The 25,446-nt window shown below is 57.4% G+C and overlaps 2 protein-coding genes across 12 annotated transcripts in view; one reads left to right on the forward strand and one right to left on the reverse strand.

Moving 5' to 3' along the window:
• Nucleotides 1-8,980, reverse strand: METTL25B (methyltransferase like 25B). 6 transcript variants are annotated; one of them, XM_073323227.1, is made up of 9 exons: nt 8,694-8,980; nt 7,703-7,830; nt 7,230-7,351; nt 6,388-6,601; nt 4,867-4,929; nt 3,722-3,865; nt 2,091-2,938; nt 1,233-1,417; nt 1-653 (listed from the first exon to the last, which is right to left on the reverse strand). In XM_073323227.1, exons 2-9 carry the CDS (start codon nt 7,811-7,813, stop codon nt 535-537), a joined length of 1,806 nt encoding a protein of 601 aa, XP_073179328.1. In that variant the 5' UTR covers nt 7,814-7,830; nt 8,694-8,980; the 3' UTR covers nt 1-534. The 6 variants fall into 6 exon arrangements, with proteins under 6 accessions (XP_073179328.1, XP_073179327.1, XP_073179325.1 ...); XM_073323226.1 differs by having other exon boundaries at nt 8,739-8,979; XM_073323224.1 differs by lacking the exon at nt 8,694-8,980 and adding an exon at nt 8,423-8,606 and having other exon boundaries at nt 1-596.
• Nucleotides 8,903-25,446, forward strand: part of ISG20L2 (interferon stimulated exonuclease gene 20 like 2) — a 23,698-nt gene continuing 7,154 nt past the window's right edge. Inside the window, exons 1-5 of one of the 6 annotated variants that reach the window (XM_073323235.1) lie at nt 10,740-11,019; nt 12,214-12,953; nt 13,987-14,187; nt 14,834-14,943; nt 15,464-17,649. In XM_073323235.1, coding sequence (XP_073179336.1) covers nt 10,929-11,019; nt 12,214-12,953; nt 13,987-14,187; nt 14,834-14,943; nt 15,464-15,503 — 1,182 coding nt within the window. In that variant the 5' untranslated portion in view covers nt 10,740-10,928 and the 3' untranslated portion in view covers nt 15,504-17,649. Of the gene's footprint in view, nt 9,067-10,739; nt 11,020-11,058; nt 11,850-12,103; nt 12,954-13,986; nt 14,188-14,833; nt 14,944-15,463; nt 17,650-25,446 lie in introns of those variants that run through there. The other 5 variants (XM_073323230.1, XM_073323234.1, XM_073323229.1 and 2 more) reach the window with 5 other exon arrangements.

Raw genomic sequence — 25,446 nt, forward strand, 5'->3', positions numbered from 1 at the left:
TCTTTGGGGGCGGTGTTTATTTTGGGTGAGAGGGTCAGCTGAAGGGGGGGAGAGAGGGTCAGCTGAAGGGGGGGAGAGAAGGCCAGGAAGGTGGGGGGGGGCAGGTAAAGCAGGTGGAGGTGCAGAGTCTGGGCAATCAGCCAGTCAGCACCTGGAGCAGCAGCTGCTGCCTGTTGTCCCTGACTCGCTGCTGCACCAAGGCCCTGCTGGGCTTCCTCTGGTGCCTGGGGCTGGCTCCTCCTTGGACTCTTCCAGCCCAAGGAAACGGGGGGTTGGGAGGAAGAAACCTCCCTGCCCTTGAGTGGGGCTGAAGGGGGAAGGATTGGTCCTGGGTGGGCCACATCATCTCCCTCCCCATGTGCAACTGCCGCAGAACTTTCTGAGGCTGCTGTAGCCTGACTCCCCCAGTGCTCTCGCCTCTTCTCACAGTGTGCGCCGCCTCCGTTCCCGTACGCTGTAAAACAGCTGCCACGTTCCTCCCCAGAGGAGGGCTGCAGCCAGTGATTCCTGTGCATCAATGGATGCTGGTGCGAGTCAATCTTCCCCTGCCAGCGTGGATAACGCAGAGTCCAGCCCAGCCTTGGCCGCCACCAGCACTAGGTTCCGGGGCGAGAAGCTGGGGTTAAACAGGGGAATCAACTGGCATTGGAAGCCTGCAGGGGAAGAGGGGGAGGGACACAGAGTAGTTCACAGGTGGGCGGTCCCATGATTTGTAGTGAGTACTTACAGGTCTGGTGAGTGGAGGGGCCGTACAGAGGGACACGCGCTTGCTCGCCCAGTGAGTAGGTGGTGAAAGAGACAGGAACACGCCTGCTCGCTCGCTGGGTGAACGGGAGACCATATGGCTGGATCCATGCGCTTGCTAGCCGAACAAATGGGGGGCTGCACAGAGGGGGCACGTGCTCACTCGCCCAGCGAGGAGTTAGCCTGGGGAGTTACTGGTACTGAGGCCTGGGCTCTCTGTGGACTACAAAGGGCTGCTATTGGCGAGGGGCGGTGGAAGGGAAAACACAAGGGTGCTGCATCCAGCACCCCAAGGATGAACGTGCTTGTCCATACCAGGCGGAGGAGGGTTTAAATCCCCCCGTGCTGGAGACAAATGGCTACAAGGAGCAGTTCAGGGTAAGTGCAAATGGCCACAGCCCTCCCACACCCCCAAATGTGAAGGAGCTGGCTGTCTCTGCCCTGGATCCCAGGCCTGGGAAGGGGGTGGGTCGATCCGAGGCACTCACCTTGCTCCTGCAGGTAGATCATCCTATCCAGCAGGATGAGGGTCTCCACCAGCGGCGCCAGAAGCAGGGCCAGGCTGAAGAAGGCCACCACGTTCTGTTGCTGGGCCAGCATGGCGTCAACGTAGGCCCGATCCAGAGGGGCGGCCGGGTCCAGCCCCACACACTGCAAGCCCAGCCGGGCGTACCTGCCAAGGTGAAGCAGCGTGGCCCCGTCAGCTCTGCGCCCTGCCGCCCACCCCAGGGCAGCTCAGCTGGAGCTGACTGGATGCTGGCAGGGCCCCCAACCCAACCGCAGCCACTTGCCACCCTGCCCCTAGCTCTAGCCACCAAACCACATTCCCATCCCCAAGCAGGGAAGGGAACCCAGGAGTTGTACATCACTCATGTCTATACATCTTTGGGCATCAGTTGTCAGAGGCAGCATGGGTAGCAGACTGGGCATTTGCCCAGAGCCCATTAACCCCTGAGTTACCCTAAGGTTAGCCAGTCAGATGGGGGGATCAGGGATGTCATGTCCCTGTGCCTCAGTTTCCCCATCTGTGAAAAGTGAAGAGTTGTGCCCCTAAGTTGTTTAAATAGCAATCAATAGGAGCTGAGAGCCGGGTGCTAGGAACCAGGGGGCAGTTGCCTCCGTCACTTTCAATGAGGGTCTGTATCCAAACAGCCCCTGAGTTCTGGGGAATTTCTGAGCAGGATCAGCCCTCCCATCTCCAGTAAGGAGCCAGAACCGGAGCCCCGTCTCTCGTCTCCCCGGCATCTAGGGCTGTCGAGATGGGATGAGGCCCATCTCTGCTGCGGGGCCGGTGGCTGGTTAGCGAGGCCAGGCTTTGCTAAGACACACTATGCCGGCTGACTCACTCCTCGAAGGCTAGCTGGTGGGCCTTGTTAATGGTCTGCACCCCGAGGCGTCTCTTCGCCGGGTCAGCTGCCCGGATCAGCATCTCCAGCGTGGCACGGTAGCAATGAGTCCGCAGGATGGGGCTCTTGCTCCTCAGTCGCAGTGCGTAGTCCTCTATGGCGTGGCAGGCCGCTTCCCGCGCCTTGTAGGAGAGGGCGTGGCCCGGCAGGCCGGCCACCCAGGCGCTCAGGGGGTAGCCGTACTCAGGCCGGTCGGTGGAAGGAGGAGGCAGTGCTGCGAGGCCAGGGGGGGTCGGCTCCTCCTGGGTGGTGAGCTTCATGTAGCAACAGGCCACCGAGGTCACGGCCACCACATGGGGGCAGCGGGTGAAGTGTCTGAGCAGGGCTACGCTGAGATCCCCGCATGCGTGCAGGCCGGTCAGGAGCAGCCTGCCCTCCGCCAGTGGCCCCAGGGGATTTACTGCCATTGGGCGGCTCGGTCGATACAGAGGGTGAGGCCCATTGGGAACGCAGCCACGGCCTCTGCTTCCGAAGGGATCTGGGGATCCCCTGTGCTCCTCTCTTGCAGCAGCCATGCAGCCCCATCCTCCTGGCCCCTTCTCTCCAGGCTTGCCCATCTCTACCACGTCTCTGCCACCCCCCCAAGGGGCTGTGGGGGGAATGCTCTTCCATGGCCCTGGCAAATCGCAGGTGGCACCAGCCTCCGGGGACGGGCCGCTTTCTGCCATGGGAGATTGAGCTGTGTCTATTCCTCGCTGTGGCAGGAGGAGGAACTCCTGCCACGGTGCTTGGGGGTCGACCCACCCCGCCACATGGCTTGGCCCACGGAGGGAGATCTCCCACGGATCCTGCAGGAAGGGAGAAACAAAGAATCACAGACAGCCACTCAGTGGTGGTTGTCTGAGCTCAACACTGCAGCAGATGATCAGACTATAGGTCCGGCTAGGCTGGGGTCCTGCTCCGAGAGGCCAATGCTGGCGGCCTGAGAGACAGGTGCAAACTGTGCCGTCACAGTGGGCCACCATGGAATAAAGGGAAGTTCCTTCGCCTCTGGCAGTAAAGGGTTAACTCCTTACAGACTGGTTACGGTCTGAGCTCTGGCCGCCCTGATCAAGGGGCAGCTCAAACCCAATAAGCTGTTAACAAGAAGCCACCCAGCAGAGCCAGGATGAAAACCCCGATCTCAGACACACAGTTCCACGCCGTAGCTACTAGACTTTGCTCCTCAGCTGGAGCCTAGCTTCTTCCCTGGACAAGCTTCAGGTAAAAATATTAATAATCTCTCCTTAAATGGGCCACAGCCTGGATTTCCTCCAGGCGGGAAGAATCAGGAGGATATATCTCTCCAGCACTGGGTTATCTGAGCACCTCACCATCGGAGATGGACCCCTGGGAGGTTGGGGGCTCAGTCCCATTTCACAGATGGGGAACTGAGGCAAAGGGTAGATTAAGTGTTGCTCAAAGAGCCAGAAACACAACCCAAGTCTCTTGAGTCCTAAGCCAGTGCCCTACCCTCTAGGCTGTCCTTCCGCCCCATTGGAATTTAACCATTGCCTGGTGTGAAGAGCCCACTGATCTGCATAGGGCATTAGCCTTGGGGCCCCCCCTCCGCCCCCCACTGCACCGTTTACCTTGGCTCGTCGCGCTTGCTTCTTCTCCAGCGCCCACACCAGTTCTCGGTCAAACTTAGTCGCCATGTCAACCAGGCGTCCGTCTCCCTCGATCGCCGTGACAGACAAACCCAGGCCAAAGGCCAGAAAGCGAGAGAGATGGCCCTTAAAGGGGAACACACACCGACTGTCAACACTGCTGCTCCTCTGGGAGTTTCTGAATCCCCCCTGCCCTCCCCCCTGCACTAGAAGATTCAAGGTTATTATGGAGGGAAGGGGGACATATTTCCCCGCACTGGGGCAAGTCATGATTTTTGAGTGCTTGGGTTGGGGGCCTGCGACAGAGTGCTGAGAACCGGCAGCTCAATCAGCACTCTGGTCACTGGAAATCCAATTTGTTCCCCTCCCGCCCTCCCAAAGGACCTGACTGAGGGAGGGAATGGCTAATGTCTAGATCAGCCTGAGCTGGGGACAGCTAAGGAGATCATTAGCAAGTTAACTGCAAGAATGAAAAAGGAGCACAAGACGGACGTGCAAAGGAGAGGGAAAAAGAAAGGCAGGCCAGCAAAGCCAGGGTAAAGAGAGATCTCTGGGTGGTGCCCGCTCTTCTCTCTGGCCCGGGGACGATGACTGTATGTTACTATAAACAGAATGGCTGCATGGGACTGTACGGGGTGGTGGCTGAGATCATACAAATAAAAGACATAGTGGTGGTTACAAACCAGAGTTGCAGGGCCCTATCACAAAAGCACAGTGCGTGCGAAGCAGGACGTGCAACGGATTAGAAGCTGCATAGGGGACTGTAGAGAGACAGCTCCTAGGTGAGTTCGGTCTCCATAATCCATTCAGTTCTTGGCCTCTCCGCTAAGGCTGCCAGCGAAGGAAGCAGCTGGCATCGATCATGCTGGTGAGTTTTGGGATACGGTCTCCTGGGAAGTGAGCTACTCCCCACTATGTCACAGGCGCCATCAGCTGGCAAGGTCTTAGGGTCACCCGCAGTCCAGGGCGGGACTCCAAATGGGGGAAATAAAGGTGAAAGGAACCTCGTGAGCCAGCCCATCACCCAACCTATGCAATAGGAGACAATGCACCTCACCCCTCCAGGGAGGGATCTGGGACACAAAATATAATTCAAACCACGGAACTACAGGCTCCCAGCAACCTACCTGGCCAGAGCCAATATCTACCACCTGATCACACCTGGTGATCTCGCTCAGTTTCTTCACCACCTGAGGAAAAGATAAAGGTGCAGACTCATCAAGGAACTTGTCAGCAGAAAGGCCCAGGCTGTCCAGCTTGGGTGCTGAGAGTCAGCCACCGAAATCCATGTTGCAACACCTAGGGAGGTGGCCTGCTTCTCAATGCAGCTTCCGCTCACCTCAGGGCACAACATCTTGACAAATCGGGCCCCTTTTATTGGGCTGCTCAGTCAAGGACGCAGCTAGGAGAACCCTCAGCTAGGAGAACGTTGGCCAATGGCCTTCGCACTTTTCCTTACCGTGACCCTATGTTGCAACCGAAAAGCCTGTGGGGACCCCCTGATAAAGGGAGGACAGTGGTGACCACTCTTGGACCCATGTGTGACCCCCTTTTCCTCTGGAACTGCAACTCCCCAGCTGGAAACCCATGATCTTGGCCTTTGCCAGAGGAAAGACTGGACTCAATCGCTGGTCTTCCTCCTCCAAGACATGCCATTCCTAAGAGCTGAGGAGAGTCACCTTCTAATGAATCTGATCGCTTCATCACCCTGACCCTGCTACTAGGAATTATACTATGGAGGCTGTTGCTTATTCTGCTTTGATGGCACTCTAGCCACATGGGCTGGAGACACAGTGAAGACATGGGGAAGGATACAGCCAGCCATAGTGGTGGATGGAAGGTGCATGATAATGGAGTGACTTGGTGGCACGTTAGGCTGCCTTTGCCTACCATACAGTATTGCTCTTAATGACTTGTGTTATCGTAGTGCTAGGAGCCTCAGTCATGGACCAAGACCAGGGTTCCAAGGAATCTTCTCTCTGTGGTTCTGTTCCTGAGCACATCGCGCCTGTTCCAATCAATAGGCATCTTTCCATCATCTTCAGAGGGCTTTGGATTAGGCTCCTAATGAATAGTATTTTCATGCAGGCTGTCTTCCAGCATGGTTTACAGGGCTTTAATAAGCAGCAACACCAGGTTCTGGCACTACCGAGACCTCAACATTCACCACACTGGCCACAGTACCATGCTGTCTTCTTTTCTGACTACAGGGAGATAGAACCTGCTCCAAAGCCCTTTGGATTTGATGGAAAGACTCCCGTTGACTCCAGCGAATGCAGAGTGCCCATCGGCGCATCTTGATGCTCCTGGGGATGTGAAGTGGGAAAGGAGGCTAGGATAGGAGAAAGCGAGACCCCAGAGATGAGGGTAGACCCAAGGTCTGCTGGATTCACTAGGAGGGTGGTGAAGCACTGGAATGGGTTCCCTAGGGAGGTGGTGGAATCTCCATCCTTAGAGGTTTTTAAGTCCCGGCTTGACAAAGCCCTGGCTGGGATGATTTAGTTGGGGTTGGTCCTGCTTTGAGCAGAGGGTTGGACTAGATGACCTCCTAAGGTCTCTTCCAACCCTAATCTTCTATGATTCTATTGGATTCACAGCTACAGTGAGGTCATCGTTCCTACTGGGGACAAGAAATGCTAGCCACAAACCTTCCCGAGCTGCCGGATTTCATGCTGCTTTTTGGGCTTCACGTGCTTCCGGAAAAGGGGGTTAAGCTTAGCACTCTGGCACCGGTTCTCCCTGAACTCCTCTGGCCTCCCGGTCGCCGACATGCCGCCTCTACCACGAGGTGTTCTGGAGAAAGCCAATGTGTGAGCTGTAGCTTTAAAGGCCAGCAAGGAGAGCGGCCACACCACGCTGTAACTGACAGCACAAGGACAGCAGTTAGTGTATGGACAAGGAGTTCCCATTGCTCTCGCACCAAAGGGACTGAACAGACTACAGCTGTACAAATCACTTCACGCACCGGGGAAATGCGACCACCTCTGGACTAGAATGTGGCAGCTGTTTAAAAGCACAGAGGAACAGTATGTGGCAGTTCAGGATGGGCAGTAATGAAGCAAATCGTATTCAAGTTGAACTGCATGGGGAATTTAAGGAGGCAGAATGCTGGATTTAGGCCACTGGGAATACAACCCTGACTCTTTCGAATAAAAAAAGTGCAGTGGCATCTTTAAAGGCCACAAGTCTCTGCTTGTCTGTATCTCTAAGCCTTTCCAAAGCACCTGTCAACATATCTAGCCACTGAGTGGTCAGGGTTTCATACCCTCTCTGACAGGCATTACCTCTATCACCACAGCACTCCCTAGCACCATGCGAGGGCTTTGGTCCAGAACTGACTCAGAAGGGAAACCATCCTCTACTTTAATTGACAATGCAGCCTGCAGACACAAGCCCTGCCTGCGGTCATATGCCCCTGGCCAACCCCTGCAGAGAAAAGAAGCCCACAGAGGACACTAGTAAAGCCCCTTTAACAGGAGCATGTTCTTACCAAACTTCCTCTGGTTTTCCTTTCTCCAGCAAGACGGCAGCGAGTTGTGGGGAGGGGAGATCGGTGAGCACTGCCTGCCAGGAATAAGGAAGCTTCCCCCAAAGATTATCGGTGAAAAACTCCTGCAGGGAAGAAAGGGTGATGGGGAAGGGGGAAGTTCAGGCAACAGCACTCATCATCCAAGCCCACTCCCAGCACTCAAACCCCAACCAAGATAATGACCCCATTTTGCTATGCGCTGTACCTATACATAGTGAGAGACAGTCCCTGCCCCAAATTGTTTACAATCTAAATAGACAAAACCGACAGAGTGGGAGGGGAAACTGAGGCACAGTGACTTGACCAAGGTCACACAGCAAGTCGATGGCAGAGGCAGGAATGAATCCCAGTCTCCTATGTCCCAGGCCAGTGCCCTACATGCCGGTCCACGCTGCCTCTCAGCAAAGTCCAACCACGATTTGAATAGGACTCACAATGATGTAGGAGTCCACAATGGATCCATAGAGCGAGAGGACATGGGTGATGTTCACTGCTAACTGCTTCTGCTCCTCCAAAGAGAGGGGCTGGCCGGAGAGCACTGTCATCGCGGTGTGGGGTGAACCTGAGAGATGGGAAATGGTGCACGAAGAAAGAGTTAAAACTAAAGGGAAAAGGGAGAGAATCACCGAGCAGGAAGGTCTGAATGAACGCGCTTGGCTCCTTTAATGACTCTTTGCAGCATGGGGTCCCTTATGTAAAGGAGGTGAGGGGCACTTCCTGGGGGAGAGGGAAGGCCAGTCCAAAGGGGCATTCGCCCCCTGGCATCTCTGCCCACTAGGATGCCAGGCTTGGGGGTGGGTTGGTGATGTGGGCTCCTTTACACTAGCAACCGGGCTGAGGTCCAGCAGACTCATTTCCCGTAGGATGCGGAACAGCCCTCCAGAGGTCTGGATCCAGGCTGGCGCCTGAGAGGGGAAGGCCCCACATCCCCTCGGGCCACTGCTGCGCTGTGCGCCGTGGCACCGTGCTGGCCTGCGCCGTGCCACCCTGGCGTCGGCGGGGCGGGGCGCTGCATTGTGTCGTGTGGCCGGGCGTCCCCGGGGCTGCCATGACGCGACACTGGCAAGGCGCTGCTGTGACGTGGGGACACGGGGCTATTCGCGCGGCATCGCTCAGTGCCGTGTTGCTGGGACACCCCGGCCCTGTGACGTCACCCTGAGGCGTTGCCATGACGCTGGGCTGTGACATCACCAGGAGGCGTTGCCATGGCATCGCGCAGTTATAACTCTGGTGGCGTGGCATGACGTCGTAGCACTGTGACGTCATCGCGCGGCACGTCGCTATGACATCGCCCATGATGCAGCTCTGTCTGTGTCGCCGGCAGACGTCACCAGCCCCCTGTCCCCGCCCGAGGGGGGGGGGGGCGCAGCGCGAGTCTCCTGGCCCCGCCCCCTCCCACAGCTCCTTCGGCCCCATAGAGCTCACCCTCCGCACGGCTAGAGCGCCCAACTGCACATCGCACCCACTCACCGCTCTCTATGGTCTCCCCCCGCCGCAGGACCGCGCACGCGCAAGCGCCCTCCCAGCCCCGCGTGCCTCCAGAGGTGCACACGCATGCGTACAATCTCGCCTCTGTGCCTCAACAGCCTAGACGCATGCGTAAACTGTTTGACGGCTGGCCCCGCCCCCGACCTGCGCCGCGCTCACGCCTGACGCGTGCGCGGGACTCTCCGCGGCCCATGCTCCTTCCTGGCTTTTGTTGTGCGTCCCTCCCTGTGTCCCCCACCGGCGGGGCGGTTTGCACTTCCGCTTCCGGTTGCTGCTGCCTGGCTTGGTCTGACTGGCCCAAGGAGAGAGGGTGAGGGGGGTTGGGGATCGGTGGGGTAATGGGGGGGTCACTGGGAGAGGGGGATCAGTGGGGTAATGGGGGTTCACTGAGGGGAGGGGGGATCAGTGGGGTAATGGGGGGATCTGAGGGGGATAGGGATCAGTGGGGTAATGGGGGGGTCACTGGGGGAGGGGGATGGGGATCAGTGGGATAATGGGGGGGTCACTGGGGGGAGGGGGAGGGGGATCAGTGGGATAATGGGGGGGTCACTGGGGGGAGGGGGAGGGGGATCAGTGGGGTAATGGGGGGGTCACTGAGGGGAGGGGGGATCAGTGGGGTAATGGGGGGATCTGAGGGGAGGGGAGGATCAGTGGGGTAATGGGGGGGGTCACTGGGAGAGGGGGATGGGGATCAGTGGGGCAATGGGGGGGTCACTGAGGGGAGGGGGATCAGTGGGGTAATGGGGGGATCTGAGGGGGATAGGGATCAGTGGGGTAATGGGGGGGTCACTGGGGGAGGGGGATGGGGATCAGTGGGATAATGGGGGGGTCACTGGGGGGAGGGGGATGGGGATCAGTGGGGTAATGGGGGGGATCAGTGGGGTAATGGGGGGTCACTAGGGGGAGGGGGATCAGTGGGGTAATGGGGGGTCACTGAGGGGAGGGGGGATCAGTGGGGTAATGGGGGGATCTGAGGGGGATAGGGATCGGGGGGGTCACTGGGGGAGGGGGATGGGGATCAGTGGGGTAATGGGGGGATCAGTGGGGTAATGGGGGGTCACTGGGGGGAGGGGGAGGGGGATCAGTGGGGTAATGGGGGGGTCACTGAGGGGAGGGGGGATCAGTGGGGTAATGGGGGGATCTGAGGGGGATAGGGATCAGTGGGATAATGGTGGGATCTGAGGGGGATAGGGATCAGTGGGGTAATGGGGGGGTCACTGGGGGAGGGGGATCAGTGGGATAATGGGGGGTCACTGGGGGAGGGGGATGGGGATCAGTGGGGTAATGGGTCACTGGGGGGAGGGGGATGGGGATCAGTGGGGTAATGGGGGGATCAGTGGGGGAGAGGAGATCAGTGGGGTAATGGGGGATCTGAGGGGGATGGGGATCAGTGAGGTAATGGGGAGATCAGAGGGTGAGGGGGTTGGAGGATCAGTGGGGTAATGGGGGGATCAGTGGGGTAATGGAGGGCGGATCAGTGGGAGAGGGGGCTGGGGGATGGGATAGGAGATCAGTGCGGGAGGCAGTGTCAGAGTGATGGGGATCAGTGGAAGGGATGGACGGGAGATCAGTGTGAGAGAGATGGGGGGATTAGTAGGGGGAATGGATGAGGATCAGTGGGGGACGGAGATGTTGGGATGGGGATCAGTGGAGGAGGAAGCTTTGAGATAGAAGAGGGTCAGTGTGGGAAGAAGGCATTAGGAAGGGGAGGGGACCAGTGGGTGGAGGGGGTATAGAGGGGAGGAGATGGGGGAGTGCTGGGTAGGGATGGGGGAAGAGCAATCACTGAGCGGGTTGGGGGTTGATCCATGGTAGGGGTTGGGGAGCAGCAGTGCTGTTGGAGCTGGTGAGAGTTGGTCAGTGAGGGAGGGCAGAGGAGGGGTTCAGGAGGGAAGGGATATTGCTGAAGTAGCTGGTGAAAAAGGAGGTCATTGGGTGAATGAGGGGGAGGGATGATCTCGAGGGGGAGAAGCATCACTGAAGAGGTTATGGGTTCATGGGGGAGGGGATGAGCAAGAGGAGGGGGTCAGCACAATATATCATTTCTAAAAAACCCACAAAGAACAAGACACTTCACTACACCTGCATCCCCCCCCGGGGAGAGGATGAGAGAACAAACATGGGGCAGATGTGGGTGCCGTCGCTTAATGCGTAACTGGAAGGCGCCAAGACATGGTGTTGAGGTTACGACCCGGACAGACACTAGACTCGGCTGTAGCAGGGAGTATGAGTGGAGCAGGACGCACGAATGAAGCACTTGGGGGTCAGTGGTTGGGAGGGGGGGGAATCATGGAGTCAGAGTGGGCTGGGACTGGGGGAGTTTTGTCAGTAAACTCCTCTCAGCTTCTGTGGAGATGGGGGCATTGGCAGTGCCCCAGATGCCCACCAGATACACACTTTTACCTTCAATGGGCTGCTGCCAGGACGAAAACGACCATTTCTAACACCCTTTGCTGCACTACGGCTGGGGCTGTGAACGCCGAACACATTTTTAAAATCCCAGTTACCTTTCGCCATTTGGGCTCTTTCACTTTCTGTTTCTCGGGTACTAGCACAAAGCTTGTTTGGTTGCATCTCCAGCACTTCACTGGAAGGTTTCAATCCAAATTAAAATGGGTTATGTTGAAGGAGTGAAAGCAATGCCGTATGTACTTCTGCACATGTTGGAGCTTTGGTCTTTTACACACCCCGTGTATGTTCCCTAAACCTACATTTTGTTTGGGTATTTTCCACACGCAGGGATAAGGAACCGGACCAAACCCCAAAGATGAGTCTTTTGTTATTGGTTGGTTGATAAACCGTCTAACGAACAGTCAGATGCCACCCATCCAAATTTCTCGTGGTTGTATCTGCAGCCATAGTGCCACAAACTGACCTCTTCAGATCACAGGCTGAGCAGGGTTGGGTCAGTTTCACACTGTAATGTAAAGCCTACAAGACAAACTCAGTGGGTTGGTTCCCTGTAATGTGGTCGGATATTTACTAGGTGTTTTCCCCTCTGGGGAAAAGTCCCGGGGGCCCATGTGCTTTTCTACTGCCAGTGTCGATTTTCAGATGAGACATAAAATGGAGACCTTGATCATTCCTATAAATGTAAGTGTGTTAGTCCTGATGGCCTGGCCAAAGCCCCGAATCTCAGTCCTCCCTGTACTTTCAGCTGGCTGCAGGATTTTTCTTTACTTCCTGGCCTAATCTGTGGTGTAGCATGGCCGTGCCAATGGCTACCACCAAGGTGGGGGCATGGAGTGATTCTAATGCGGGGAGAGTTTCTCAAGGACTTTAAGATCCCTCTGTAAATTAGAATTCTTCTGATGAGGAGTGGAAATGTTCTTGATTTTCTGTTTCAGGTGAGGGCGTGAGCCTCTGTCGAGCAGTGTGTAAGGGGCTGGCTGCTTGAGGGGTGAAAGAGACTAGGGCCCCTCCTTCCCTCCTCCTCATGTTTGCTGCCTTCCTCCAGAACCCACCATGTCGGATTTGATCATAAACTTGGACTTGGGGCTCCAGCAGGTTCCCAAGAGGGGAACCGACAGCAACCAGAAACACCAGCGCTTTGTGAAACGGCGCCGTTTCCTGGAGAGCAGAGGTTTTCTGAAGCAGAAGCAGCTGCCACCGCCATCTCAGCATCATCCTCCCAAAGGCCAAGTCTCCGATCAGAACTCCAGCTCCTGGGAGAGGACCAAGAAGAAGTGGCTCGCCGAGGATCAGAACTCTTTCCAGACAGATGGACTTTCCCATCAGCCAAAAATCTTCCCCAAGGCAAATAACCATTGTCGCTTTGCCCAGCCTGGCGCCACCACGGACTCTGGCTCCCCTCTGCCTTGTTTTCCATCAGGAGCAAGGAAAGTGGCGTGTAGATCAGCTAAGGCCAGTGGGACTCCTGGGAACCACAGCACCCGTGCCCTTGCTGGCGTGCAGAAAGCCAGCCTGCTGAGCGAGTATGACAGCGGCCTACCCCCAGTGCCCCAGCCGGGCAAGCCCAGCAAAGTGGTGGCCATCGACTGCGAGATGGTGGGTACGGGCCCCGGCGGCCGGATCAGCGACCTGGCCAGGTGCAGCATCGTGAGTTACCATGGCGACGTGGTGTATGACAAGTACATCCGGCCCGTCGACCCCATCACCGACTACCGGACCCGGTGGAGCGGCATCAAAAAACATCACATGAAGAATGCCACCCCGTTCAAAATGGCCCAGAAAGAGGTAAGTGCCCAGGGCATCGGCTGGGCTGGCAGGGATTCAGTAGGGGGCGCTCTCCTCTGTCAGCCAGTGCCCATCCCGTGCCCTGGCCAGGAGCACCGCAATGAGCTTGACTCAGGAGGCTTTCTCTTCGGAGTCAGGTTGGGGTAAAGGTTTCCAGTGCCTCTGGGAGCTGCCCTTAAGAAGCCTTAAGTCCCTGCCCTGCTGGTCCTCGGGGGCCCTTTGCTTCTCCATGGCTGGCATGAGGCCATCCTTTCCTCAGGTCTATGAGCCCGGATCTCTGCTACGGCCTGTACGCACTGCCGTAATAAGAGAGCCAAAGGGCTGGGAGGTATGGGTACTCAGCAGCTCTGAGGAACAGGCCCTTTGCGGCTACACTAGAGATTTGAACCCATGTTGAGCTCGCACTGGCTGTCCCCAGGCAGTCAGCACCTCCACACTAGCCGTGCCCAAGGGGGCCAGTGTCCCATGCTGAGCCCTCTGCTTAAACACCCTCTCTGCCCACTGAGCTGCACTGTCTCTGCTTATAACCTGTTTTGTCAAAAGCCCCCTAGAGGGCGCTCCAACCCTCTCTGTAATCAAATGTGCTGATGCCTTTTATTTTTTTGTTCCCTCTGATACTTCTCCTCATGTCTAATTTGGTGGTGGGTGCTGGGTTTCCCAGTGTCAGCTCTGGGCATCTGCGTCTCGGAGGCTTTTCGGCACCTTGTGGAACGGTCCAGGGAGCAGCCGCTTAGAGCGGCATTACTAGCAAAGCTCAAAGCAGCGCAACGCTCTAAAGCAAAGGCGAAAGGGTCTGGGCACACTGGTGTGAAATAAGCAGACAGGCAGAGCTTGCAGACAAAGCTGGTTCACTGCTGGAACCAGAGACCAGAGGATCTTGGGGTGGTTCGGGAGCAGCGCGGGTGATCAGTAGGGGGCGCTCTCCCCTCTGAGCCAGCGTTGCCCCCGATCAGACGGCTGCGGCATGCGCCTTGTTGCCTGAGCATTGGTCCCCAGCGTTCCCAGCCCCTGAGCTGCCCTGGTTCTCTCTCAGATCCTGAAGCTCCTAGCGGGGAAGATCGTGGTCGGCCACGCCATCCACAACGACTTCAAGGCGCTGAAGTATTTCCACCCGAAATCAGTGACCAGGGACACGTCAAAAATCCCCCTGCTGAACCGCAAGGCTGGCTTCCCGGAGAACGAGTCGGCCTCACTGAAACGCCTCACCAAGCAGCTCCTGCACAAAGACATCCAGGTACCCTCTGCCTCTGGGACAGGCCCCCAGGCACCAGCCACGCCCGTGCTTAGCCATGCCCCAGGCTGTGCAGGCAGTCCTAGAAATCTGGGCCCAGGCCCACGTCTTCTCTCTTCCCTGCTGCTTGTGCTGTGTCTGGTCACTTCCCCATCCTGAAAGTCCCCCCGGTTCTCAGCATCATCCACAGGGGGTCGCTCTAGAGCACAGCTGCTCCTTCAAGGAGATGCGCCCTCCAGAAGCCAAGGGAGAACAAGGTCCCTCCATGGAAGAATAAAGTGTTGTCCCCTGGCTGGCCAGGGGGTGTCACCAGAGAGTGAGGTGAGGCATTTCCTCTCCCAGGAGTTGCTTTCTGTGTGGCCTAGTGGATAGAGCACAGGACTGGGGCCCATGAATTCTAGTCCCAGCTCTGTCACTAGGTGACCTTGGGCAAGTCATGTCCCCTGTCTAGGACTCAGTTACCCCATCTGTGCAATTGGGCTAATGAGGTCGGCATTAGTAATGCCCAGTGCCGCAGCACGTTCTGGGTGTGCTGATCACCTGGGGAAGCAGCCAGTGAGGATCAGAGCTCTCGGCCGGTCATACTGGCTAATGCCCCTGATTCTAACACCCCCCGTGGATCGTCTCTCTCTTCCCTTGTTCTCTGCAGGTCGGCAAAAATGGCCACTCCTCGGTGGAAGATGCCAAAGCCACCATGGAGCTGTACCGGGTGATTGAAGCCGAGTGGGAGAGGCAGCTGGCGCTGAATCCCGAGCAGGAGTGAGTGGCCTTGGGGCCCGCCCCCGTGCTGCCGAGGAAGGAGCAGACCCCGAACCCCAGAGCAAGCGAAAAGGGGGGCTCAGCAAAACGCAGGGTGGGAGGATCCTAGGCCAGGCCGGGGAGTAGGATACGGACCAGCTGCCTGGGGCCAGTGAAAGCAGGCGAGGGGGAGGCGGGCAGGCAGCTGGAGCCTGGTGCAGCGTTTCTGACACAGGCGGGAGTCAGAGGCGTGAGGAAGTAGCAGCCGTCACACGTCGCCTCCAGGTCTCTGCCAGCACACGGCCCTCACCAAGGGCTGTCTTTTCTGTCCTGTCTTAGCCCCAGAGGGGAACTCCCAGCTGGGGCACCCACACTTTGCTCACCCCCCCAGGCGTTCCCTGCCCGGATCAAACCGTGGGCTCTGCTGGCTGCCCCTCGTGTCCTAGAACCCACTTGGTCCAGGCCTCCAGGTGGCATTCGTGCCCTCTTCCCAGGTGGACAGGTCCTGCATCACGTTCTCATTCTGATCTGATTTCCATAGGGGGCACGGGCCAGCCGGTGAGTTCGAATCAGACCTTTAGGGGAGAAGATCTCTGGGGCTGAAAGCGACACCAGTAAATAAACATCTCTGAAGGTCCTTTCCCTGGGAAGGTTTCTGTGGCACCCCAGTGGTGTTTGGTGGCTTCCCCACCCCTTCAGCTTTATTTTGGATCAGAAGTAAGGGACTCTCAGAGTTCCCCCACCCTGGGGTGCAGGGGAGATGGGTTGATGCAGCTGTTTGTGAGACTCAGAGCCTCTAATCGTGTCCCAAATTCCTAGATCCTGGGCATCAGGGCCCCATGCCGCCTGCCATTGCCTGGGGATGAGATTCAATCCTCCCCGGCCTGTTCCCTCCTTGGCCTCTCTGCTGAGGCTGGCAGTTACTGCTGGAGACGGTGGTGGCTTGTTAATGTGGGCAGTGGGTTGAGACCCACCAAACTCATCTCACACAGGGAGAAGGACTCTGCTGAGATGCCCAGCCTGGGCTAGACTCGGCAGCATCCAGCAGTGAGGCTCTGTACCCCGTCTTCGGCCCCCTGAGCCAGCTGGCACCATCCCATGATGGTGGCCTCTCTAAGGCAGCATGGGGTCGCTTGGAAATCTCCATTAGAGGCCACAGCCTCAGCTGACTCATCTCTGTCCCTCCCTTGCTTCTGCACAGGACCGTGCCTCAGCCTGGGGGAATCCCTCTGGGGTGGCAGCCCGTAGCCGCTGCCCTCCCTGCCTTGAGTTCAGCGAAGGCCCTGATCTTCTGGCTCTAGCCAGGAGGCGCTCTACTACGATTCCCATCAGTCTCTGGAGCAGGGCTTGGCTGAGCGTGGAACATAGGGCAGGAATGTCACTGCGGTGCTGTGGTTTTGGGTGGCCCCAATTTCGAGACAGCAATGGGTGGGATCTTTGATGTAGAGCAGCGTCCGATCCGCAGTGCCTGGAGACAGGGCACCAGACAGAGACAGACTTCTGGGCCTGTTCCAGTAGGCAGGACAAGGGTAGCAGACGCACAGTCTGGATGAGCTTAAGGAAATCAACGGAGATATCCGCTCCCCCAAACAACCCCCCAGTCTCCAGACTGTGCCAAACAGGGAGGGATGAAGGGAGGAGCTTCTTCAGAGACAAGTCTGCAGGAGAGGAAGCATGGTCTAGCAGTTAAAGCAGCCGCCCAGGGGATTGGGAGAGTGGGGTTCTCATCGCTGGGGTCATTCTGGGACGGATTCAGCTCTCATTTACATGGGCATAAGTCCCTTTGACTTCAATGGAGCTACTCCTGATTTACACTGATGTGTCTGAGAAGCGGCTTGGGCCCAATGGGTGGCCTCGTGCAAGTTGCGCTCATGCTCTGTGCCTCAGTTTCCCCACCTGTAAAATGGGGGGGATGATCCTGACCACCTCGGGGTGCTGTGAGTAGAGCTGGCAAACGATTTCCAAACCCACCACTCTTCATGAATTGGACACCATTTTGGCCGGTCACAAAATGGCCCAAGGTGGGGGGCGGTAGTGGTGTTGCCCTGTACTTAGGGCACTCATCCGAGAGGTGGGGGAGACAGGATCAGATTCCCACTTCTGAAACAGACCTGAAACGGCCTTTTTGCCACTGAACCCCAAAAGTTAATTATTCGCCCTGCTGTAGTTGTGAAGTAAAGTCCTTTGAGATCCTTTACCGCGAAGGGCAATAAAAGACGACTCTCATTTGGCAGCTTGAATTTCAATCTCAGATCTCGTTCAAATAGATTGGCACTGACTTCTTTAAAGGGCCGGATCCTCTGGCATGGTTATTTCCAGCAGTGCAAAGTGGGGGTGAAATGCTGTCTGTTCCGAGCCGGTTCTGTTTCCCCCCTGCTTTGTACTGGTGTCGGTGATGACAGGAGCAGCAGAGTGCTGGACAACCGGATCCCAGCTCGAGCAGTGGGGCAGGGCTGGTGTCAGCTCTGGGGCTCTGTGGTTGAGCCGCTCGGTGAGAGGGCTTGCCCAGGTAATGGTTACTTGAATCCGTCTTTGCCGTTGTGCTCAGACCAAACCCTTTGTCTGGGGAGTGGAGCATGGTGCTTTTCACATAAGTGTACAGCTCCGTGCGCGAACATCTTCCAAAATCAGAATGTTTCCGGGTCCTTTAATCCCTGCTGCAATGAACCGCTTGGTCCTTTGCGGGAGAGCTGGGTTGTTTGAAAATAAAATGTGTCACTTTCGAAATCACTTGTAAAAAAACAAATCCTAAAAGATCAATCCATTTCTGCTTCTGCAGTGGTGGGGTGCTCACAACAGGCTCAGAATATCTGCTGGGGAGCTGTAGGTTTCGTTCTCGCTAGGGGCACTCTACAGTTCCCATCAGACACCGGGGCTGGGCTTGACAGTGCTGTGTTATCAGGGCAAGATCCGGGGGTGGCGTGTAGGTAGCACCGATTTCTAGGCACCCAAAGACAGCCACGCTCTCTGCCTAGGTGGAGACTTGTAGGCGGCTCGGTGGAGCTGTAGTGCAGGAGCGCTGGCTAGTGGCGTGTTCTCTGAGATTTTCAAAAGCAGCCTGTGATTTTTAGGGTGCTGCTGTTTTGTGGGATGCAACTTGAGACACCTTAGAAAGGGGCTGGTTTTCGCGCAGGCCCCTTGCGGGGGTCTCCACTTGGGCCCATTCACTGGTCAGTTTTAAAAACATCATAGAATATCAGGGTTGGAAGGGACCTCAGGAGGTATCTAGTCCAACCCCCTGCTCAAAGCAGGACCAATCCCAACTAAATCATCCCCGCCAGGGCTTTGTCAAGCCTGACCTTAAAAACTTCTAAGGAAGGAGATTCCACCACCTCCCTAGGTAACGCATTCCAGTGTTTCACCACCGTCCTAGTAAAAAAGTTTTTCCTAATATCCAAACTAAACCTCCCCCACTGCAACTTGAGACCATTACTCCTCGTCCTGTCATCAGCTACCACTGAGAACAGTCTAGCTCCATCCTCTTTGGAACCCCCTTTCTGGTAGTTGAAAGCAGCTATCAAATCCCCCCTCATTCTTCTCTTCCGCAGACTAAACAATCCCAGTTCCCTCAGCCTCTCCTCATAAGTCATGTGTTCCAGTCCCCTAATCATTTTTGTTGCCCTCCGCTGGACTCTTTCCAATTTTTCCACATCCTTCTTGTAGTGTGGGGCCCCAAACTGGACACAGTACTCCAGATGAGGCCTCACCAGTGTCGAATAGAGGGGAACGATCACGTCCCTCGATCTGCTGGCAATGCCCCTACTTCTACAGCCCCAAATGCCATTAGCCTTCTTGGTAACAACTGCACGCTGTTGACTCATATCCAGCTTCTCGTCCTCTATAACCCCTAGGTCCTTTTCTGCAGAACTGCTCCCAAGCCATTCGGTCCCTAGTCATCTTCCCCTCCTCCCCAGCGTCACCTGACTTCTTCCAAACTAGCCAGACCAGGCCCGGCCTCCCTGCTCCCACCAAGGCCGTCTGAGTGCTGTTATGGGCGGTAATTCTCCCCTGCCACTTGGGGTCACTGTAACCCAAGGAACTGGGAAGAGCTGTGCAGCGGTGGCAAACCCTGGATCCTAACGGATCCTTCGGGGGGCACCATTCCCTGCTCTGGGGGTTCCCTGCGCCCCCAGCCATGCCTCGCTCCCGGTTTGTGGGGGGAGAAGCAGGGGACCGAGGCCCAGCGGTGAGCTCTGGAAGAGGCGCACGTGAAGTAGCCTTCGTCCGAAGACAGAGGGACGCAGATTGCGTCTCAGCCCAGGATGCCCCGCTCGGGAGCGTGGAGGGAAGGATGCACCGACTGAGTTCAGAGGGTCCCCGGAAGAGAACCATCAACCCACCAGTGATTGTAGTCCGCTCCCTGAACAGAACCTGCCCCAGGGGGTCAGTAAAACCCACGGCGCAGCAGGGACAGAGGATGCGTAGCCTTGTGGTTAGAGCACCAGTATGGGACTCCAGAGAGCTGGGTTCAGTTGACCTGGAGTTGAGTCACATGCTCAGGTTCCTGATGCCCAGCTACCGTGGTGATGGGCACCCTTATGAAACTCTTGCTTTTGACGGCGTTGCCTGTTCTCGGGTCTGTACAGTGCCTGGCACAACGGGGTCCTGATCTCGGTTGGGGTCTATGCAGTGCCTGGCACAACAGGGCCCTGATCTCAGTTGAGGTCTATGCAGTGCCTGGCACAACAGGGCCCTGATCTCAGTTGAGGTCTGTGCAGCGCCTGGCACAATGGGGGGCCCTGATCTCAGTTGGGATCTGTGTAGTGCCTGGCACAATGGGACCCTGATCTTGGTTGGGGTCTGTACAGCGCCTGGCACAATGGGGGGCCCTGATCTCGGTCGGGGTCTGTGCAGCGCCTGGCACAGTGGGGCCCTGTTTTTGGTTGGGATCTGTACAGCCCCCAGGGGTGGGATCTTGGTCAGGCCTTGAGGTGCTACTGTCACTCTCCCCAGTGTCTTTGCTAAGCCAAAGTGAACTGTGTGGCGGCCTCCCCTTGTACCAGCTCCCCTGGCTCCCCAGTCAAACCGGGGGAACCAGGAGGAAATCCCTGCCTGCACCACTTCCCCCCAGGTGCGCAGAGAGGAAATGATACATGGGCTTCTTTAAAAATCTGGAGCTCTTGTTCAGACTCCCAGCGAATTAGGGGCTCTGATCAGGTCCAGGTGGGGCCAGGCTAATGCAGCTGCAACCTAGGGCAGGGTTTTGATTCCAATCAGGCCCAGGGCTGCCTGGATTTTGGCTGAATTCCTTCTTGCAAGTGTGTGTGTGTGTGGCGGGGGGGATGATGGGGAAAGGGGAGGAAGTTGGGGTCTGTAAGAGAAAGGGGGAGGAGGGTGCGTGATGCAGGGGCAGTGTGTGTATTGGGGAGGGGGTATATGGGCATGGATGGAAGGGGGATGCGGGTGGGGAGGGGAATGCATCGGGAGAAGGGGGCGGGATAGAGGGGTGTAGGGCAGGGTGTAGAAAGATGGCGGGGTGTATGTGTGGGGAGGCGGGTGTATAATGGGGGGATATTCACACTAGTAGGGCAAGTTGATGAAATCCAAGGGCCTGTGCTCCCCCAACCCCCGCCAATCTCTCCCATCTCTGCCCCCCCCAGAGCTGGGCTGTGCTCTGACCTCCCCCTGACAGCTGAGGCTGAGCAGACCCTGGAGTTGCTGGGGGTGGGGGGAGTATTTCCCACATCTTTGTTGCACTGGGGCTCAGCGCCTGGATCCCCTTGATGTTGCTTTTCCAAATCTAAACCAGTCCGGGAGGGGAGTCAGCGAAGGGACAGCGGGGGATGAGGGGGGGCATGGTTGCAACAGCAGCTTTGCATGCCGGGCAGGGCTGCTGGAACAAAGCAACACAATCCCACCCCCCCATGCACAGTGCCAGAGTTACGGGGTGGTTTGGCAGGGCTGGGATAGCAGGGGGCTGGGGGTCAGGACTGTGGGGCATCGGCTGAACTGGGGAGGAGGTGGGGGTCCCAGAACTGGAGCAGCAGGGCCAGCACTATGGCCAGGGGCCGAATAGACCAGAGGGACTGAACTCCCCCCTGGCCCTGCAGAAGCTGCCCTTCCAGTGAGGGCCCCTTGGCAGGCTGATGTCTTTTCGGGGAGGGGGTATGCCCTGTACTGCCCACCCTCTGTAGGCTCAGCCCCGGGGCCTTCACCCCTGCTCTGAACTCCTTGGGCAGGAGAAAAAACCTCCACAGAACAGCCCTGTTCCCGGGCTCCCCATGAGAGCGGCCGTGGGGCATCTGCGGCCGCTGAGATGTCCTGCAGGGATTCTGTGGCCCCCGGGTGCAGCGCTGGGGAGCGTAGGGGCCACTAGCCCCCTGGCCAGAGCCCTCTCTCGAAGCTGCCACCATAGGCACTCGTTAGCGGGAGACGGGAACGATTATAACATCTTAGTGCGGTCACAGCCGGGGGGGTCTGGGGAGCTGTTCCCAGCCCTGGGAGTTTGAGCGAGTGGTTAGAGCAGGGAACTGGGAGCCAGGATTCCTGGGTTCGATGCCCAGCTCTGGGAGTGGATGTGATTAAGCAGTTAGAGCATGTGGCCGCAGGAGATCCTACTCCTTCTCGACGTTGGATATAGACCCCAGGCATCCTGACTCCCAGCTCCCTTGTCTTCACCCACACGCGGCGCCGACAGCCCCCAGGATGCTGCAGGCTGGGGTGGCCGGGCGAGCCAGGGGCTGATGGTGATTCCAGGTGGCTGGCCCCGCTCCAGCCCTCGCAGAATGGGCTGCGGGACTCTGAGCCAGCCGGGAAATAGCAAGATGAGGAGCTTTTCCATGGGAAGCATTTTGCATCCTCCCCCTCAACCTCCCTGCCTTGCTGGCTGCAGAGCCGAGGGGAAGGGCAAGCTGGCTTTTAGGGGGGTGGGGGTGGCTGCAGCTCCTGGACTGAGCTGTCGCGGGGCAACACTAGCGACAAGAGCAACGGGAGATGAGAGTTGAAGGCACCGGTCTCCATGCAGCCCCTAGTGCTGTGTGGGCCGCAAATGCCCCCCAGGGCTCCTGTCAGTGCTGGGGGCTGATTCTCAGTGATGCCGTCAGCCTGCTGGGGACAGTGGGTGGAAACAGCCCCCTAAAAATCCCCACTCCACCCTATGCAGGTGTGGAACTGGGGGAAGGCCCCTGCACCCACTCTGCTCCAGCACCCTATAGAAGGGGCATGGCCAGAGCCCTCGCTGCTGTGGCTACTCCCTGCCTACTCCTTTACACAGGGAGCCAAGTGTAAATTAGAGCAGCCCAGAGGCTGCTCTGACTGACACCAGGGCTGGGCTGTACAGCCCCATACAGGGAATGCAGAGGGGGCCTAAAGCTACCTTAACCTGCACCCCCAAAAGCACAGGGACGGGGCAACATGGAACAGAGGCCTGCGTTTTTTCCTTTGGGCCTGATCCTGATGTAAATCAGGAGCAACTCCATTCCCTTTAACCCCTTCTCTCCTGCAGTTCCCTCAAACCCTCCCCCTGAAATCACGCTCCCTCCACCTGCCTGCCGGGCCCCCTCGTCCCTTTGCCTTTGCAATTCCTCTGCTGTCCAGATGCCCGTCCAGATGCCCCTCCGCCTGCCCCATAGCAATGACGGCCTTTCCCCCGAGACGCGGCCCCGACAAGTTAGAACAGGGGGATTTCTCTTGTCTGCACAATGGGACAAGCCAACCCCCTTTCTGGGGGGCCATGTTCTAACCTTGGGGGAGACACAGGCTAGGGGGCTCCAGATGGCTCCCCTGGCCATGAAAGGACTGTCTGCACATCAGTCAACCCCCAGCCGGTACCCAGCCTCAGCGCCCGAGGGCAGCTGACATGGGCTCAGGTCACGGGGCTAAACCTTGCAGTGTGGATGTGCGGGCTCTGATTGCAGGGCAGATGTACCCACAGGCGAGCTGAACGTGGGTTATCCTGACTGGGGTTAAACAGGGAGATGCTGACGAGAGAGGGGGGGAGGTGTCTTGAGCCTTTCCCCTCCCCTGGTGTTTGGCGCCTAGCTCTGCTTCTCCATTAACAGGGGAAGTCAGTCATTGGGGTACCTACGGGTGAGTCCCGATCCAGTAGATGTGCTCGGAGGGGGCCTGCCAGATTAGGCCCCACGGATGATGTCACACACACCAGCTGGTGGGGGGAGTGGGGACGGGACCTCCCTTTAGCCTGGTGAGTAGGGAGCTCAGCTGGCATGGGGGAGACCCCAGTACAAATCCCTCACTCTGCCTGATGAGACAGGATTCAGGGTGCGAGCCCTAACCCCTGGGCAAGGGGCTATCCGCCCTCAGTCTCTCCCAATCAAATGGTCCCACTGTAATTAAATAGTTGAATAATTAACTAGGAAGAAGAGCTAGGGTGTCTCCCTAGTCAGTGGTGAGGGCACGCACTGGAGAGGGGGAAGGTCCTCACCAGGCATAGGGGGGACTGGGCCCAGGGGTGTCCCAGGTGAGTACCCGCACAGCTGGGCTATAAGGGAGGTGGACGTTTCCCTCCTTCCCCCCCCCCCCCCGAGCTGTGTGCTTGGGGTGTCTGCTCTGAGGGCCCCGAGCCGGTAGGTGGCTGCTGAGACACCGACTAGATCAGGCTTCACGGGTAAGGTGGGCGGCCGAACGCCCAGCCTGGTGCCTGGATCGCTCAGGTGGGAGCTGAGGGTCTGGGCGCCCAGACCCAGAGATGCCTGGGGTCCTTTGGCTGCAAAGTCGTAGGCACTGAGCGAATTTAGGAGCCGGCAGGTTCGGCAGGACCGTGGATCGCAGCGGGATCTCAGAACGGGACATAGCCGCCTGAGTGAAGCCCATCCCAAGCCTCTCTGGCTCTCAGGTCCCCTCTGGAAAAGGGGGCCGGTTTTCCTTTGTCTGCTTTGATTGCAAGCTCTGCTGGGCAGGAACTGTCTGTACAGCACCCAGCACAGTGGGACCCTGATCTTGATGATCAGGTGCCCTTCGTATGGGGACAGGGCTGTGGGGATAAATACAGAAAAGGTTCGGAGGAGCCCAGATGCTACAGTGATGGTCACTCTGGGTAGATAGGTAGCCCTGGGGAAGGTGTGAGGCTAGGACTCAGAGCCAGCTCCTCAAAGGGATTTGGGTTCCTAGGAGTTAGTAGCCTAGATACTTTCCCGGATTGGGGCCTACGTCCCCAGCAGGGGTGGAACAGAACCCAGATTTTCAGAGTCCCGGCCCTGAACCCTAGGAAACGAGCCAGTTCCCCTAGGCGGAAGAGTTGAGCTAATACCCTCCCCTGGATAAATCAGCTGCAAGCCCTGGCCTGTATGAAGTGCTCGGAGGGGGAAGCTGTGTTCAGGCAGTGAGGGGATGCAGGCGTGCAAGTAAGAGTGGTGGTGTGATTAATTAGGGAGGTGCTCCTTCCCCGCAGAGAGAGATGGCTCCTGCTGATAGCACCTAACCCCCTCTGACTTGGCTTTTGATCTCCCTGTTGCCTGTCACATCCGGGAGCCAACTTCACCTTGGAACTTCTTAAGCTGTGAATCAGGATGGTTTTCGAGATTAGTGTGTTTTGCCTCAAGCAGTGGTTTGTGGGGGTGGGCTGGGAGCCAGGACCACTGGCTTCTATTCCCAGCTCTGCAGTTCTGAGTGTGATCTGGTGGTTAGAGTATAAGACTGAGAGTCAAGACTCCCGGGTGTGTCTGCAGCTCTGGGAGGGAAGTGGGGTCTAGTGGTTAGAGCAGGGGACTAGGCTCCTGGGTTCCACACCCTGGTTTCCTACTGACTTTCTGTGGCAGCTGCTCAAGTTGCCGCTCCGTGCCTCAGTTTCCCTATTATAAATTAGAGATCATATTTCCCTACCTTGCTGGGGTAAGTTCAGGCTAGTTAGGAAGGGGAGCGTTGGCTGTTAAGGCCGTGTACAGTCGTGGAATACTGTGCCAGGCATGGGATCGGTCATTCCTTTCACTACAGCTCTGTCCTCCTGTGGTGAGGTGTGACAGCTGTTTATCAACCCTCCTCCGCAGAGTTCAGTCACCCAGCACTAAAATGCAGCCACCTCTTGGGTGGGACACAGTACTGGCTTAACAGCCCTCAGCAACGCTACACAGGGTTCACTCATCCAACACTGAAATGCAGCTGCCTCTGGGGCGTGGCAGCGGTTTTACAGTATTTCGCAATGCTACACAACAAAGGGAAATCTGGGGCATAGAATTAATCTAATTAGAATTTGGCCAGGAAATCGGTGTGCTGAAGGGAACGGCCCAGTGACCCCTCTTTAAAAATGTCTCCCATAAAATACATCTGTCTAATGTTTGCGTCCAACTTTTTCTTAGCCGATTTGCTGAGGATTTCCAGGGCCTAGTATGCACCAAGTGGGGGGCAGGATGGATTCTGTCAGGCAGCTCTTCAGGCATCACCAGTCACCCGCCAGCATCTGCTTCCCCAGGACCTCTTTCCTCTTGTGCCTCCCGCCTGTTACAAATGAGCTTCCCCCGCCCAACCCGCAAACCCTGACACAGGTTGTGCCAGAGGGGCTGACAGCCTGGCTAAGTGTTGATGAAAGATGGCTTGGCGGGGCACTGGGGGGAAAGGGGAACCCACCGT

This window comes from Lepidochelys kempii, chromosome 24, assembly GCF_965140265.1.
Source record: "Lepidochelys kempii isolate rLepKem1 chromosome 24, rLepKem1.hap2, whole genome shotgun sequence".
NCBI classification, from domain to species: domain Eukaryota; kingdom Metazoa; phylum Chordata; order Testudines; family Cheloniidae; genus Lepidochelys; species Lepidochelys kempii.